At 38.7% G+C, this 17042-nt stretch overlaps 3 protein-coding genes across 5 annotated transcripts; all 3 read right to left on the reverse strand.

Moving 5' to 3' along the window:
* Positions 1-602: 602 nt before the first annotated feature.
* On the reverse strand, positions 603-9521 carry LOC103460981 (thymosin beta-a). Of its 2 annotated transcripts, none has more exons than XM_081611598.1 (3): positions 9500-9521; positions 3326-3440; positions 603-1083 (listed from the first exon to the last, which is right to left on the reverse strand). In XM_081611598.1, exons 2-3 carry the CDS (start codon positions 3426-3428, stop codon positions 1043-1045), a joined length of 144 nt encoding a protein of 47 aa, XP_081467724.1. In that variant the 5' UTR covers positions 3429-3440; positions 9500-9521; the 3' UTR covers positions 603-1042. The 2 variants fall into 2 exon arrangements, with proteins under 2 accessions (XP_081467724.1, XP_081467723.1); XM_081611597.1 differs by lacking the exon at positions 9500-9521 and adding an exon at positions 4195-4347.
* Positions 6715-9587, reverse strand: LOC103471177 (solute carrier family 25 member 53-like). The gene is made up of 2 exons (XM_008420016.2): positions 9500-9587; positions 6715-8262 (listed from the first exon to the last, which is right to left on the reverse strand). The coding sequence occupies exon 2, from the start codon at positions 8253-8255 to the stop codon at positions 7380-7382; it is 876 nt and encodes a 291-aa protein (XP_008418238.1). The 5' UTR covers positions 8256-8262; positions 9500-9587; the 3' UTR covers positions 6715-7379.
* Positions 9588-11067: 1480 nt separating this feature from the next.
* Positions 11068-15722, reverse strand: prps1b (phosphoribosyl pyrophosphate synthetase 1B). Of its 2 annotated transcripts, none has more exons than XM_008420017.3 (7): positions 15390-15722; positions 14803-14992; positions 14107-14205; positions 13336-13460; positions 12999-13172; positions 12312-12471; positions 11068-12173 (listed from the first exon to the last, which is right to left on the reverse strand). In XM_008420017.3, exons 1-7 carry the CDS (start codon positions 15509-15511, stop codon positions 12081-12083), a joined length of 963 nt encoding a protein of 320 aa, XP_008418239.1. In that variant the 5' UTR covers positions 15512-15722; the 3' UTR covers positions 11068-12080. The 2 variants fall into 2 exon arrangements, with proteins under 2 accessions (XP_008418239.1, XP_008418240.1); XM_008420018.3 differs by having other exon boundaries at positions 14809-14992; positions 15390-15721.
* Positions 15723-17042: the final 1320 nt, after the last annotated feature.

The raw sequence follows: 17042 nt of genomic DNA on the forward strand, positions 1-17042 counted from the left end.
CCAGCTCTTGCAAAGGAGATAACTGATGTTTTTTAAGAAAAAAAAAAAACGTAAACAGAACATACATCAACTCCAGGATTACCAGACAAGATTAAGCATGGCAAACCAAAACAAGGTTTTAAATTGAATCCAATTTTGTACGAGATGATTTTTTTATTTTTTATTTTACTAAAGTACTGTGCAAAAACATGTCTGTCAGGTTAATTGGCCTCTCCAAATTGCCCCTAGGTGTGAGCGTGTGCATGGTTGTGTGTCCTGTGTGTCTCTGTGTTGCCCTGCGACAGACTGGCGTCCTGTCCAGGGTGACCCCGCCTCTCACCCTGTACGCTCGCTGGAGATGGGCACCAGCACCCCTCCCGACTCCACTGAGGGACAAGGGTGTAAGAAAATGGATGGATGGATGGATGGATGGATGGACTGTGCAAAATAAATCTCCGGTCATTGTGTGTACTTGATATTTAGATCTAACAGAACATCTGATTGAAAGTGTTGGAATGTAAAAAATGTGAGGCATGTTTTGACAAAACTCTTATGGTTCTTGAATGATTACAACATCTGACATGTTAAAAGAGAATTTTGAACAGACAACACAGTGGCTCATATTAAGCAAAACATTTGTCACGATGTTTTATTAAAACAAAAATATATTTTTTTCCCCCTTTATTCTTCTCTACATTGTCATTAAATGCACCATTTACAGGCATACTTTTGGTATTAGTAACAGTGAATTACGTCATTGCAGTACATTTGCGTTTTCATTTTTGTCTTAAGTATGCGTCCAACACTCACAATTTACTGCCTTCAGTTCAACACTGTGGAAAATCTTGAGAAAGAGCACAAGAAGCACCCGTTACATTTAGATTTAGATACAAGTTGGATCACGATGAGATCATTCAATTGCTTTGAGCAACCTTTAAACCCATTTCCACTAAAACACGGCAGACAGCAGTAAAGATGTAGATGTAGAACTCTGAACTGGAAGACAAGCAAGGTGATCGAGAAGGACAGAAGAAGCAGGAAGAAAAATCATGGCAGTAGTGTTTCAGTTCCCCTCTTTCATGGCCTTCTTCTCTTCTTCGATTTCTGTGTGAGCACAAAAGACAGACTGATGAGAAATGTATCTTGGGAATGACTTTCAAACTGTAAAATATAAGATTACCGTCAAATATTTTGTTCACAACCTTCTGTCAAAGAAGGTTTATGCAGGGTTGAAAGGAGAAACAGGAAAGAAAAAAAAAAACTTATGTCAATATGAAAACTCGTTAGATTTTTCTTAAATGGAGGTCTTGTATCATAAATACATGCACTGCACACAGTAATGATTGTGGATATGTGATATAGGTTTATGGTATTTATAATACCCTAGAATTTTTACCAGTAGGGTAGGGTTAAAAATCTAGAGTATTTTAACCCTGTTTATATAGCAACTCCAACAACAGATGGTTTTCCACATACATTTTCTGAACTGCATTCCAGTGTCAGACGTTTCAACCTCTGTGTTTCCAAAAATGATCAGGTGTGGGTGGAACACAGATGAAGAAGCGCTCCTGTAAAATACCACAAACTAGCACTTCAATCTAAAACTGCCGTCCCATTGTTTCCCGTCTTACTGTGCACGCTGGCGCATTGGAAGAGGATCTAATGTAAGGAAATGAAATGGATTTTGAGGAACGTCAGGTTCTGTTCGGTCTTTGTGGAGCATACGTTTCCATTCTGATGTACTCTCTTGCCGAATAGTGGATGTATACTGGGATCAGTGGGATGAAATTTACTTTTGTTCATAAGGTGCATCAGATGAGTTCTAAAGTACTGTAGAAGAAGTACTAAAAATATGTACATACTTTTTGGTTTTCATACAATGTTTTCTATTTTAAAGTTGTGGCCTTCCAGTCACCTTGAATACTTAATTTACATATGTCGGTTTCTTCTTTCTAAGCTTATTTTATCTGAGATTCAGGCAGTCAAAGTCAGAACAACACAGGACAAATTCCACTGTGGGTACTGACTGAGAAAGGGCTTGGTATTGACACACCTATTAGTGGAGAGCACAACCAGGGGTGTGTCAGAGGAAACAATGTCTTCTCAGATAAAAATGCAATACCAACCAAACAGCCTTACAGGGTATTATTTTTGCAATGAGCGTTTATTTAAGAAAGCAAAAGTAAATGAGTTTGTTATTTTTTCTTTACTCTTTTTTTGTCCCTTTTTGCCTCTAATAAATGCAAAGCAAAATGTAGTATTGGCATAAAAAAAAAAAACTTCTTCTATGGCTTTCACAACAGTAAGCCATAACAGAAAGCCAAAAATTATCAGTGGTCCAAAGGGCCAATTTAACAACATTTATGAAAGATATGAACAGAAAGAAAAATCACGTATTATTTAAAGCGAGCCTTCAGAGGTTGTGTTGAAAAAAAAAAAAAAAAAAACTCATAAGAGCTGCCTAAATAGTCTAAATATAAGTTACTCATTCAGAAAAAAATCTTTGCCTTCAGCTATTTATTACCTAAACTTTAAACCAACCACCAGGCATGAGCAGCTTCTTCAATAACTGACTGGAGGTACGTAGAGTTATGAACATTCTTATCAAATATTTTTGCATTAATTACTCTAGTCTCTGTGGTCTTAAATCCTTCCATCATCCTGTTTTGAAGAGGACAGTGAATTCAATGCTCCCATTGTGCTATGGCAGCCATAAATTTATCTTCCTCCTTTTATGAAGTGTTCCAGTAAAAAACTCATAAAATGAACATGTGCCAGCAGAGCCTCCCGTTTCCCCGCTTCCCCTGTGACACACCAGTCTGGGCCAGATTTAGACTAAGAAAGAGGTAGATCAGCCTCTGGGACCCTGGTGGCAAAGAATGAGCATTTTGAGACACTTTTCACATGTAAAAAGAGATCCTGAATGAATTACTCTCCTGTATGGTCGCTAAACAAACAAACAAACAAACAAACAAACAAAAAAACTGTACATTTTCTCTTCGTACTAATCAAGAAATAAGGAAGCTCTTCAGGGTTATAAAATTTATAATAACTGTAAAAAGATAACAGGTCCATATAAATCAATCACTTGCATAATGCACTTGTGGGCGGCATTATGCATAGACATTTCATAGAAAAGAGGGATTTGCTCTCAGGTGGCTGGGTGTGTACACTCTTCTGATCTGTGATGCAATGTTTGCCTCTCATAAGGGAGGAGTTGAAGCACATTGGAGCCAAGTAAAGAAAAGGTAAAATTTGAAGCAGGTGTGGACAAGATCAACTTTTGTTAACCCAAGACTCTCATAACCCCCCCTCCCTCTGCTCTCCTTCCACTTTTAACACCTACCCTCCTTGGTTGGGAGTCGGTTTTTCTCTTCTGTGTTCGTCTTCTTGAGCTTCTGCTTGTTAAACTGCTCCACTTCTTGATTGACTGGGTTGTTGTCGCCCATTTTGGAAGAGTTCTGTGTGAAAAGAGGGGAAGACGTATGCAAATATGAGGCGCGTATGACAAACAATCAGCAGCGCATGCCCATAGAGAGTGGAGGGTGGGGGGTGCGGAACTGAGTTACACCTAGGTTGAAAATATTTTTTCAATAGAGGTCTATTTTGAAGGCGTAACACGTAGGCTAGTCAGATATTATGCAAAAACATCAACAGAGAGCTTTTGTTGGGATTCGGTTCACACATTTCACTGTTACTGTGAGGTAAACTGAATGGGGAGGTAAAATGATGAAACTTATTTCAGGGGAAAAAAAAACTACACAAGTATGCATTGTGTATGCAAATTAAAGGCACGACCTTTGTGGGATATTGCCAACCCACTAAAATCTTATATGCACGGCGAAATTCTGAACCACATGAAATGTACAAACAAGCGGATGCGACAAAACAAAAGCAATAAGTGATTTATTAGTCTAGCTTCCCTTACAGTGAAGAAATCTATTAGTCAAGCTTCCCTTTCAGTGAAGAATGCAGGAGTGTCAGGTATGGCTGAACGGTATAACCGTGTAATTCGCATGCTAAAACAACACTGCTTTATAGTGGCCTGCAGCAAAAATGTTATATAACACCTGGCAAAGACTCGTGAGACCTCAGGAACATGAAATAATTTATTTCAGATTACACTAATTCTGTATTATTATTTATTTATTTATTTTTTGTAAAGCCCAAAGTTGAATTTGTCAAATGATAGAAATGGTAAAAAGCTGCTTTTACCTGGTACAGCGGTGCTCTGTGAGACGGTCCTCTCCAGGTAAGATGCGCCTGTGTGTAATCTGTGCAAAGCTCGGGGTTTAAATAGGGACAACACGCCCTTCTGCACGCCAACATGGACACTATCGCTCTGCTTCCCATTGGCTCCCACACATCAGGGGGGAAGCATGTCAACTGGACATGCGTCATATTACACTTTAGTGTACGTCCACCAGCCGTCATGTTATCACAATTTGTTGCTTAGATAAACCTTTTTTTATTTTTTTATTTTCTTTACCTCCAATGCCTATTGCAAGAGAAGCGACGGCTTTTAGAATCGTACGTACAATCGTACATATTTTAATACGCGCGATTGTAGTGTTTAATCTTTTACAACATCTCCATCTAGTGGCCTGCATTTGACATGACACCACTAGCCGATAAAGGATGACGGAAAGAAAATGCAGCAATGCATAATTGGTAAGATTAGTTTACTATTGCATCTTGATGAGGGAAAAAAAAAGCGAGCATGATACCATTGATCCGATGCGAAGTGGTAGTGCTGGTTCACTGTTACTCAGCTCTTCAATACAGAGGTGGGTCTTGCAACTTAAATGCACGGAAATTGCACTTCACACACAACCAAATACACACCAACTCCCCAAAGTTTATGTAAGGAACATTAATATATATTTATATACGTTTTTATAGCTATGAGAAAAGAATAAGAAAAGAATAATATTGATTTAAACAGGCAGCTAAATAATATTTTGGACTAAGTATCCCTTCTTCACAAATCTTCTGTAATCACTTCAGAATGATTAGGTCAATCTTTGATCAGACCGTTTTTGTGCTTTTCATTCTTGCTACAGTCTATGGTAGTTCCAAAGCCAAGAAAATATTGAAAATATTGTAAATCTTTTAAAGAAAAGAAAAAAATAAAGATATAAATCTCCAACCAAACAACCTGTTCGCCTAAGATGATTTTGATTGATATCTGACCTCTAAACATGTAAGATCTTAGATGGTCAAATGGAGTCCAAACATAAAAACATATAAATAAATAATACACCAGCAATTTAAAAATGGTCAGATCATAAGCCACAAATCAGACACTAGCATCAGCGTTGTGCAGCATGGAGACCATCTGCAAGAAAGTTTAATCCTTAAGCTCTCAATATGACAATAACCTAAAGCGTTCTAGTAAATCTATATAGTCAAAAGGGACTAGTCAAAGCCCAGGTTTTTATTTCATTGACATGCTGTACGTAGGGTGATCTGAAACTGGTTGTGCAGGCAAGAAAGTCCTCAAACACATCTCAACTGAAAGTGAGTAAAGGGAGCAACACTCATTATGAGGAGGTAGAGAAACCAAACTTCCTCCTCGGGTAGAATACACATTTTTGTAGATAATCTTTGTCTTATGAGTGAAACAGTGTACATTTTTGTTGTCTGTTTGCAGGTACATTTCTTTGTTTTTCCAGACTTAATAAGATTTGATTAGATGTTGAATTGTGAACATTTCTTGATAAAAAAAAATTAAATACTTAATGGGGTGTCCTAATTTTTCACAGAAATGTATAGCAACATATTTATGTCAGTCAGTGAAAAATGGCTGTCCTTTTGTTTTTTTTGTTTTTTTACAGTATATGTAATTATGTAGTTGTATTTGTATCTCTACATGAAAACTGTAAATACGGACTAAAGAGTTCTTTTAAAGGCCAACGGAGTTTATTATTCAAAAATCAGTTGAAAAACAACAACCACTGATACAAAATGCATAAAAATTCCTAATCATTTAAGATTAATTTAAATTGACAATGCGGAAGACAATAAATAATTAAAAGGTCAAACTGATGCAGTTGGTTTACAACATTATGATTTACTGTTAATTTGTTTTTTTTTCTGGGTGCCTGTAAACCACGTCTTAAGCTGCTACCTTGTTTAGCAAACCTCATACCACCAACAACAACATTACTTACAGGATAATAATGTATATAAGTGTCTTGATATTACACTGCATGTGATTAATGTTCAGTAAACATGCATTTAAAGGCAAACTCTTTACTTTTGGTTTGTTGTACATCTGAAGTTAAGTGACTGATCACATTTGTTCAATAACGACGCCTGCTGTGTTCTCAAGCTAACCATTCTATAAGTAAAAATGTCGGACTATATCTTTAACAAATATGTAACAGCATTGCAATGAGCACAAATTCCCATAAAAGTCAACAAGAACAAAAGGCAGTTTTTTGTTTTTGTTTTTTTAAACCAGCACCATAATCTGCGACTTGAAGAACATGAGAAATATTCACCAAAGCTTCTTGGCAGTAGTGACATTAGTTTGCAATGTTGGACATAACAGAGGCAGCATGTTGCTTTCATCAAGGCAGGTGTGCTACAATGATTTAAAGAGATCAATCAGTATTTTTTAAGTTAGGTTGTTATAAGCAGTTCACATTTGACATGCAGAACATCATTTTCTTTGCATTTCATTCATAACAAATCAAGATTAATTGGTCCCAGAGGTCGGAGACACGTTGGTTCAAGAATAAATCAAAATTTTTATGTTTTACAACTGAAATGACAAAAAATAAATGTTTTATGTTTCATTCATCAACCATGTTTGCATTGGGTGGTTATATACATAGAAACTGATGATTATTTACACAGGAACTGGCTGTAGGAGGTGGTGCTCCACCAATAAACAGATACTTTGAACAAGACATTTAGCATTGCCAGTCAGAATAACTGCAGAAAACTAAAGGAAGTGTAAAAAACCCCCACAAAAAATAACAGTAAAATTACATTCATTTTAATTGCAAGTGAATGTTGTTTCACTCGCAGTTGAAATAACATTCACTAGTAGACTTTCCTATCCAAGAGTTACTTTGTTGAGAAATACTTTCAACATTTAATTCTCTGTAGAAGTTACACACAGGAAGTTACACTGCCTCCAACCTCAGTTTCCTGTGAAATCAGCTTTCTTGCAAATAACGGCTCTAACACAGTCACAGGTCCCAGAGTAATTTTAACTGAGATCTGGAACACCTGAGTTTTACTCTGACGAATCAGAATTTCTTCTGTCAGAAAGGCCTAGACTTGAAAAACCTGCTAAAACTTGACATAATCAGAAGAACAAAGTCTTTTATCATAGGTGCACTTAATGAGAAGTAGGGTTTACGCAGAATAAGTTTCAGCATCCACGTTCAGGAGGATCCTTTCTGTTGTCTGTCGTAAATAGCTGTGGTGATTCCCCACGTAATGCATGACCTCAGGATAACAAGACTCCCCCCTCGATACAACAAAACCAAGCTGTGATTCCGAGATTTCCACAGCTGCCTCCAACATGCAGTGACACCCTTAACCTCTCCTCCCACCTGTGCTTGCATGTTTGCTACCAGCACAGACAGAGGGTACAGAGTCAAGCTGATTACCATCGAGGTCACCGTTCCTGAGACGAATGAAGAGACCACGGGAGAGAGTCCCTGTCCAGCCACAACGGCACACACAGGCCCCTTCAGGCCAAAATACAGGGAGCTGCCGAAGGCGTTGCGGGCTGCGATGGGCAGGAAGGCTCTGTAATAGCCCTGGCTAATCCTTTCTACCTTCAACTTCATGAGAACACTCCTCAAGGACGGCAGATGCTTGTCATTGTGGCCGTTCTGCAGCACATTCTGAACTCGCTCGAATGGGGTGAAGACCACGGCTTCCACAACACCTGCCCCAAATCCAGCCAGAGCTGGCAGGGCAGCGGCAGAGGTGGTGGTTGACAATGAAAGATGACGGAGGAGTGTGTCCTGCAGGCCGAAGAGGAGCGTGCCGTTCAGGGTCCTCATCAGGAGCGGTGGAGCCACGCCCCGATAGAGCTTGAGAGGGCCCTCTTTGTAGAGCTGTCCCACCGCCTGGTGCACCGGGGCGTTGTGGATCTGCTGACGGAAAATGGTCTTGTAGACGGGAAAGACAAAAACGGTGGGGAGCGTTGACAGCAAGCTGGAGGTTCCTCCGTGTAAGTAGCTTTGAAGGCGAATGATTGTGTTCTGAGGGCCTCCGTCTTCTTGTTCGTGATCAGGGCTTCCTGCCATCCCAGAGCTTGGAAAATTAAATTTGCAAACCGTGTTAGTCTTGCACTGATATGAGACGAGCTCAGCAGAGAACACGATGTTTGTACATCGATTCTATAAAATAAAATCCAATATTAAAAAAAAACAAAACATAAAGAAGCAATTGGGACACATTTTTTGTCATCTCAAATAAACAATCTTATTAATAATTTAGACATTGTGATTCCCTGGGTCAAAGATATTATATATAACATAGAGGCCCATTTATTCCACTCACAGCCCATTAGACTGGACGAGATTCATTTTAGCACCACAAATCATGTAGCAAGGAGTGGCACCAAAGGGGTCAAGTCTCCATAACAAGCCTTGCATCCTGTCAATTGCCAAGAAGTATAACAGGCATGCACTCAGCAGTGATGATTCTTATCAGGAATAAAGACATTTGTAGAAATACACTACATCTATAAGTTACTCTTTAGAAAAGATCAATTGTATTTCTCATTCTAGTATTTTTTTTCCTTAAATACTAGAATTAAAAGGCTTAAAATCTTTGGAACTCTCAGTTTGCTGTATTTTCCATGCAGAAGTGAAACTTGTATGGTTACAGAAGTAGTTTCCAAACTTGGTTTTCAAGCCCCTTGACCTACATATCTTAGACACAATTCCTCTGCATGTCATCTAGTGCTGCTGAAGCCTCTTAATCAACCTATCATTAAAGTTAGGTGTGTGGCAGCAAGTCAGGAGACGCATAAGTCATGAAGGAGAAGAGAAGATTGAAGACCAGGCCTGGGAACAACTGGGTTAGAGAGAACAACTGGTTTTAGCCCAGCTTCCGCCTGAATTCACCCCTGGTGATGAGTGTCCCCCTTTCCTGTTTTTTTCAATTGATTCTGTTAGTTTTTAAATCAATCTAAACACTTATTTTAAACAGTAAATATCGTTAAAGGCAACGTGCAATACAGAAGCGTATTTAAAGATTTTGAATAGTGGGGAAAAGAAAGAAGAAAAAAAAAAACCCCATCACGTTAAGTTGCATGTCATGTGTATGAAACGAAACTGCTTTAATGTTTTATGAACGCGCTCACAGTCGTCAAGTCACACAAAAGATGGTAGTGGCTAAATGTGGTCTCCATTAAATCCTGCACCGTTTTTATTTTTATTTTTATTTTTAAATTAAGGCCGCACAAACGTCTGTTTCACTTCCAGTGGACGACACAATGGACGAATTTAATATTTCAGCATTTGAAAACAGAAAAGAGACTTACCGTTTCTATATGAGGCGCGGCTTTGAAAATAACAGGCTGCTGGAGGTTAATCCGCCGGTGCCTCTGATCCGCCCACCTCGATTTACGGATTGGTTACGTCACCAATCAGTCAACTACATCATCGCGTAATTCACCACAGTGAGACACAAGATTTGTGTTAATCTAAACCTTTTTGCTTTAGACATTTTACATAATAACGGTGCTGACAAACTATTAATGTAATCTAAACGATAAATTACCAGCAGCCTCGTTTAAGAGCTCTATAAAATAACGCCTGATATATGGCCGGCCATTTAAGCATAAAATCGACTTCACCATACTTACACTCTTGATATAGACATATTTGTTATTTTTAACGACACATAATGCCTGTTTGAGTAATTCTTCATTATAAATTATAGTATAAATTATGTCAGGTTAAGTTGCAGTCCTATGGAGTCTTCGATTCAAGATTTACAATAAATTACTATCTGTGAATTACTGGTATATAAATTAAATTATGACTAAAGAAAACTTGAGATATCTCCTTTTTATTCTGACTAGTCATAATTCTAATTAGAGATATCTTAGATTTGACTAAAGGAAATGAAATTGCAGATATATTAAAAGCAAAAAAAAATAATGATTAGGTGAAACTGACTTAGAGATAAATATACCAAAAATAGATTTTTGATAATCCATCATTTTCAGATTGGGAATGGGTTGACAGTATAGCAGCTTTTCAAACTCGTGCAATGAGTACAATGTGTCTGTCGGGAAAGAATGCATAGAAAATTCTTTGCAGATTTTAAGGTTCAGGAAGTTTGCATTCTCTGCATATTCCAAACTAATGACTTCTTTCTACATTGTGTGGCATTGTCTGACAGTTTTGTGCACACCCATGATTCTGCAGGCAGCCATTTGTACAGCTCATACGCAGGGAGGCTTATGCACAATTTCTTCATTCAGACATCTAAAAATTTTATTTTGACTACTACGTTTGATATATCTTGAATTGTGACTGCAGATGTAGGTGACGTTTCCAATGATGTCATTTGTGATAACTTGAAAGGCATCTCGACTCATCTAGTGTTTAGATAACAGTTATGCTTATGGAATGAAGATTAACACAGTTTAACTTCCTGTATGTCTGTCTGAAACAGAACGTTACAAAAGAAAAGAACAATTTTCACTTTTGCACATGGCAAGCACAAATTGAGAGAGAGGGAAAAAAAGCATTTTGTCAGAAAATAGGCTTGGTTAATCAGAGAAAGCCTTCTGACCTTGCCATACCTGCATGAAGCTCCTGTGTTTGGAGCATAAACATACTTTCCACGATGAATGCAGGCAAGAGCTCACTCCATCTATTTTTTTCCCATCCCAACCATGAATTTGCAAAGCTTTTAGCTCAAAAGCCTGATACACTTTTTCTTCATGTTTGCAAATCTGCACTGACAGAACAGCGTTTGCGGCTGTTACACAAGAAAAACAGAAAAATCTCAGCTGGTTCGAAAACTTTTGCAATGTGATGCAAAGTAAGCTCCATCTCTCATCACTGACTAACTTAGTATAAAAGAGAAGACCAGAGATTTATTTTTGGCATATTCAAATTTATTGAGAATGCATCCCTCAAACACTTGGTGCATTCCCTTTTTCTACTGTAAAAGAACACAAAAACTTGAGTTTTGCACATTAATGACAACTTTTTTTCCTTCCAGACGTACAAAACAAAAGCACAAAAATAGCAGGTGAAGATTTCTGAAGGAAGCTCCAGCCCGCAGAGACCCCAAGCTAAAAACCTTCTTTATCTTCATTTTAGACTCAAAAAAAAAAAAGATTAAAAATTAAACTTTGGAGACACTGGGCATTCCCCACTCAATGAGGGCACCTCAAGAGTTGAAAGAAACATCCTAAAAAGATCTCGTTTTCAGCCTGCTAAGACACCTGAAAAGTGAGAAAACTAAAAGCAAAGGGAGAAGAAAAGGGAGAATAGTAGAAGACTTGGGAGGGGAATTCAATTTCATTTCAGACTTTTGAGGCACTCTTGGTTGAGTGGAGCTTCAGTGGCACTGTAAACTAGTTAAATGCACATTCAAATGGAGTAACTGTAATCCATTCGAGCAACAGAGAAACTACACTCATTCATTGTAACAGAAAGCACAATGTAACAGCTTTATATAACAGACGCTTCTCCTGAGCACTGGAACCTGCCGGGGATATTTATAGAAGCTCTTTGACAACAAAGTGACACGACGATCAGGAGAAAACCATGAGTTAAATGCACTGAGAGAGAAACACAAAGTTCACAGTGGATAAATACTTCATTTACCCATACACATAAATAAGCCTGTCTAAAACTGGTAGGTTGCGCTTGCGTCGGCTCCCTGAACATCAAGGGGTGCCACTTAAAGGGTGGAGGGTGGCGAATGAAGCGGGCGGGTGGACGGGGGTGGGGGCTGCATTAGTAAAAGACATGACGGCTGATTCATTCATTGGTTGTTTTCGACGTCGTTAATTAGCAGAACAGCTCTGTTAATGGTAGTGTTTGGGGGCATTCCCTCTTCTCGTATTTGGTATTTACTGAGCACAGATGACGGCGTTGCTACAGGGGGACGTGGCTGAAAAGGTAAGACACGGATTCCCCGTTGTGAGTTCTGCGAATGGCCTCTGCTAGAATCATGGAGATGTCTATCACCTGGAGGAAGAAAAGAAACACATTGCCAGAGCTGGATTGCACAAACTGTCCATCAAACTCAAGTGTCTGAATCACAAAAGTCTATTAAAAAATAAAATCCCCTTGCGCTATCTTCTTTTTTTTATTTTTATCTCAAACCTGTATTTTGGGACAATGCTTCATCTTCTCCTCCTGAGGGATTGTGTTGGTGACGACAACGGCTTCAAAACAGGCGTTGTTGATGCGTGAAATAGCTGGACCAGAAAAGATGCCGTGGGTCAGGATGGCATAAACCTTTGTGGCACCAGCAGAGATGAGTCTAGAGTGAAAGAAAGAGCACAGGGCATTGCTGAAAACAAATGCAGTTCTCCCTGAGCTTAATTAACCAAGGCCTAAGCCTCCTGTAGGGCTGCACACTTTCTTCTGGGTTCCTCCACATTTTTTTTCATGTCAAAATGTCACACTTTATCTAATCAGACACAATTTTTTTATGTGTTTTAAAGGATAATTACAAAACTGTATTATGGGTGGGATGAATGGAAGATATGAATGAATACATGAATGACAGGAGGAAAAGATGAATGACAGTAGAACACAGAACAGACAAAGAAATGAACAGTTGAAGAGATGGATGGATGAACAGACAAAACAAATAAAAGGTCATGGATGGATGGATGGATGCAAGTTTTAGAGCGTGTTACACCTAATAAAATCAGAAAACAAATATTTTTAAAAATATTTTATTTTCATTTTCCATGCATATACAGACGTGGAAAATGATCCCAGAGTATATTGCAGACTAAATAGGAGCAAGGTTTACTTAAAAAGCAATGTGACGCAACTTACTTATCGGCAGCATGGCAGATTGTCCCACAGGTGTCAGCCATGTCATCCACCAGAATCGCAACGCGATCCCTCACATCTCCGACAAGGACCATACGGTCGACCTCGTTTGCCTTTTTCCTCTCCTTGTGAATTAGAGCAAAGTCCACATTCAACCTGTCCGCAATCGAGGTGACCCTGCAGAGGGAGGACACAGAGTTCACAAGCTGAAGGTAATCACTTCAAATGGCATGTTAGGGTGGTATGTTATGTCAAAAAAAAAAAAAAAAATTGCTCATCTGGAGAATATTCTTTCAAAAAAACAAACAAAAAGAAAACACTGAAGCTAAACCTGGCATACCTCTTAGCTCCTCCTGCATCAGGTGACACAATGATGCAATTTTTCCATTCAAGGATATTCTCCTTGATCCATTTCAAGACAGCTGGCTCTGCGTACAAGTTATCCACAGGGATATCAAAGAATCCCTGGAAAAAGATAAATAAACACTCTGGTCAGTTCTCGTGGATTTACTTCCCACTCTGCTGACAACTACGCAAATTCAAGGCAATGCAAAGCAAATTTTGATTAGCATTGCCTTGAATTTGCATAGTGCAACATGTGCCAAGCCAAAAGGTACCATCAGTACCCTTAAGGCTATTTATGGAAAATGTCTCATTTAAGTGCGTTTTCTAGCATGACTGCAGAGAGAGAGAGAGAAAAAAACTTTATCAACCAAATTTTGAACAAATTTTATGCTACATTAACAAATATGTGCTCTGTTTCACCATGACCATCGGAGTCAAACAGGAAAGACAGGACAGGTGAAGAACTTCACCTGACACCAAGTCGTTATGGTTTCTAACTAAAATGAAGCCATGTTACACTGTTTATTTTACTTAGAAGTAAAAATGGGCAGAAGTCAACAAAAACGCCCTCATATAAATGAGGCTAGGACAGAAGTGTCGCGAGAACCTGCAGTTTAGAAGTAAAACTAGCTGTGCCACGATTACTGCTAAAATAAAAGAGAAAAAAGCAAGACATAAACAGGCACAGAAAGTCAAAAACAAAAACAGCTAAAACACTGAATAAAATCCAGTTAGGCTAGTCATGTTTCAAGCTCCTGTAACCCACCTGTATCTGTGAGGCATGCAAGTCCATTGTGATGATATGGTCTGCGCCCGACACAGACAACATGTTGGCCACCAGCTTGGCAGAGATAGGAGCCCGGCTCTGCAATGAAAACAGATCTCCTCAGTCACATGGAATAAAAAAAAAAAATCTAGCAGGCATGGCTCATTTCTAAAAATAACACTCAGCACCAGACTTCAGTCGTACCAATAAAAGGATAAAATCTATAAAAGTCTACACTAAATGCAGGAAAATGATACTTACTTAATGTTAATAAGTATTACTTACTTATTAAGTAATATTTACTCAATAACATAATCCATCATTAGCTTACAAACAGAAATAAACTGTTAAACTACATCAATTGGTTTGATGAAAACTTAAAACTGATTCACTTTATAATTTAATAAAAAATAAATCCACTTTTTGATTTTATTCAAATAAAGCGACACGCGTGCGTACATGCACTGTGCATTCCACTCATGCGATGTGATTTAAAGGCTGAAATAATAGTGAACATGAACAAATGAAAGAAAGCGGGAACTAAGCAGTGCAATCGGAATGAGCTGCTGACATCAGGCAAAACTGAAAGTAAATGCGCCACAAGGGCTGACTGTGGGTGGACATGTCTGTGGGCTTCTTGTCATGATTCAGGGTGGCAAATGGCATGACAGAAGTAAGTAGACAAATATCCCTCACCCCCACCTTGTCCTTCTTGTCCTGGCGCGCATAAGGAAAGCAGGGGATGACAGCTGAGACCCTGGAGGCCGAGGCAATCTTGCAGGCATTGATCATAATCAGCAGCTCCATCAAATTGTCATTGATCTCCCCACAGCCACTTTGGACAATGTACACGTCTTCCCCTCGGACGCTCTCCCCGATCTCCACGCTACCAGAGGGAGAGAAGTGAGTAAACAAACAGCACTTTGAGCCAAGCAAGCAGGACATATGAAACCGAAGAAACAATGGCTTGTGTCCCCATGTGGTTTGGCCTGATCAACGGTTACAGTGACGATAAGACAAGTATGAAGACTCATGTGACACTACTCTTTTGGTAGTGTCACATGAGTCTTTAAACTATTTGAATGCTTGGGGTCTACACACTTGTCCATTAGACAAGTTATTGTGAGTTCTGAAGCATGCGTGGACTACAAGTTCCTGAAAACACTGCGCGGCAATTTTCACCGTGACACGGTTTCTCATAAACAGCTAACAAACCGCTAGGTTACGACATTTAATCGTAATTAGCATTTCTAACACAGCGTAAAAAAAAAAAAGAAGCTTACCATGTTTCTTGGTTGCTAAATTTCTTGGTGACAACCTTTCCCAGTTCAAGACCGAGACGATCTGCTATTTTCTGAGAAAGATCCGGATGGGAGCTGCCGCTAAAAATCTTAATATTCGGCATTTTGTTGCGTCGCTTGGGTCGTCGTTCGACACCGGGCGGGTTGCGGCAGCGAGAAGCTTGTCGAGTCAGGGGCAACAACTACAAATATATCAACAGTTGATAAGCTACTCTTTACCGAGCCGTGCAGAGTTTTCCTACCTATCCTCCATTATGTCCCACACCTCGCGCGTGCAGCTCATTGTCGAAGGGGGCGCGCACGCTGCTTTCGCTTACGCTGTGCCGCGATTACGTCATCATGGACAAGGGAACTGAAAAGGATATCGTGCGCGAGCGAGGTCACTGAAAGCTGTTGACTGAGGAAACATGAAAAAGACACTATAAATCCTGTCAGTATGCAGCTGTTATGGATTAAACTATTCTTATTTTTATTTTATTTATTTATTTATTTGCTTAAATTCTATGCGGTATTTTTATAATTTGTAAGATCCACAGAATTAAAAGTCATGATTTTAACATTGCTATTAAAGTATGCTGAAGGTTGCCCTTTTTGATCCACTTTTTATAAACCGATCTATAAAACTGGTGTTTCTTTCAATGGCCTGGCTTCTCAATATGGAACACACCCCTTTGTACTCTGTTTCTAAATACAGCTCAGGAATCTGGGGACTGGCTTGGTGTTCCCATATCTACACTGTGACCTTTTGGGGTTGAAGTAAATTGGTTTTTATCAAGCTAGCTGATGCCTATGAAACTACAAAATACACATAAAATAATAAACTGATGTGCTTTGTGCAGTGCACTGCAGCAATATTAAAACAGTGTGACTTTTCTCAAAAAGTTATATTACTACAACAAAATTCAGTGTGTTTCATTAAAATTTTATGTGACTGACTCAATACAAAGTAGTACAGAACTGTGGAATGAAAGGAAAGGACACATAAAAAAGTGTGTGTGCTTTTGTTTTGTGCTCCCTTTTTATGGCCATACCACATGATAAAATCCAGGCAATCCCCTAGTTATCCTAGTTAATAATCTGCATGTGATTTAATCTAAATTTTAAATACTGTTCTGTGAAGACCTTAGAGGTCTGAAGCAGCAAAGAGGGCCATAGTAATTCTGGAGCAGTGGCACAGATCCATAGCTAAGGTGGGAGTATCCTTTGACAAGACAATTATTTTCCTTGCAGGTCATAGATCCAGGCTGGAATGAATAAAGCAAGCTAACATTAAACAAATGAAGTGAAACAAAAAGTTCCAACCTTAAGACTATAAAAAATTTGTGAATGATAATTTAAATCCTAGTACGTGTAAGGATGAACACAAATTAACACATGGCCTATAAAGGGTGGCAATGGTGCAACATTTTATTGGACATTTTAATATTAGGAGAGGGGGTATAAATCTTATCCTGTCTGCATCATGTTGATCTTCTGTGGATTAGAGATATAAAAAAATAAAATAAAATACAAATCTGTGCACCAATATACTTAATTTAAAAATGATTGAAGGTGTGTTTTATAATTATGTCATTATAAAAAACATGGTAAAAGCCCTAAGTTATTATTTACATTCAGGCATGTGATGATGTAAGC

Source organism: Poecilia reticulata, chromosome 10 (genome assembly GCF_904066995.2).
Source record: "Poecilia reticulata chromosome 10, P_reticulata-male-v2, whole genome shotgun sequence".
Taxonomy (NCBI): domain Eukaryota; kingdom Metazoa; phylum Chordata; class Actinopteri; order Cyprinodontiformes; family Poeciliidae; genus Poecilia; species Poecilia reticulata.

Bases quoted from the DNA above. Each gene is read 5' to 3' on its own strand.
- LOC103460981 (XM_081611597.1), bottom strand. From the start codon at position 4,332: ATGGGAAGCAGAGCGATAGTGTCCATGTTGGCGTGCAGAAGGGCGTGT. The intron at 3,441-4,194 runs GTAAAAGCAGCT...CTTTTCACACAG, and splicing joins ACAGAGCACCGCTGTACCAG to AACTCTTCCAAAATGGGCGA. The intron at 1,084-3,325 runs GTAGGTGTTAAA...GTGCTCACACAG, and splicing joins CCGACTCCCAACCAAGGAGG to AAATCGAAGAAGAGAAGAAG.
- LOC103471177 (XM_008420016.2), bottom strand. From the start codon at position 8,255: ATGGCAGGAAGCCCTGATCACGAACAAGAAGACGGAGGCCCTCAGAAC.
- prps1b (XM_008420017.3), bottom strand. From the start codon at position 15,511: ATGCCGAATATTAAGATTTTTAGCGGCAGCTCCCATCCGGATCTTTCT. The intron at 13,461-14,106 runs GTGGGTTACAGG...ATCTTTTTCCAG, and splicing joins TGCATGCCTCACAGATACAG to GGATTCTTTGATATCCCTGT. The intron at 12,472-12,998 runs GTAAGTTGCGTC...CTTTCACTCTAG, and splicing joins ATCTGCCATGCTGCCGATAA to ACTCATCTCTGCTGGTGCCA.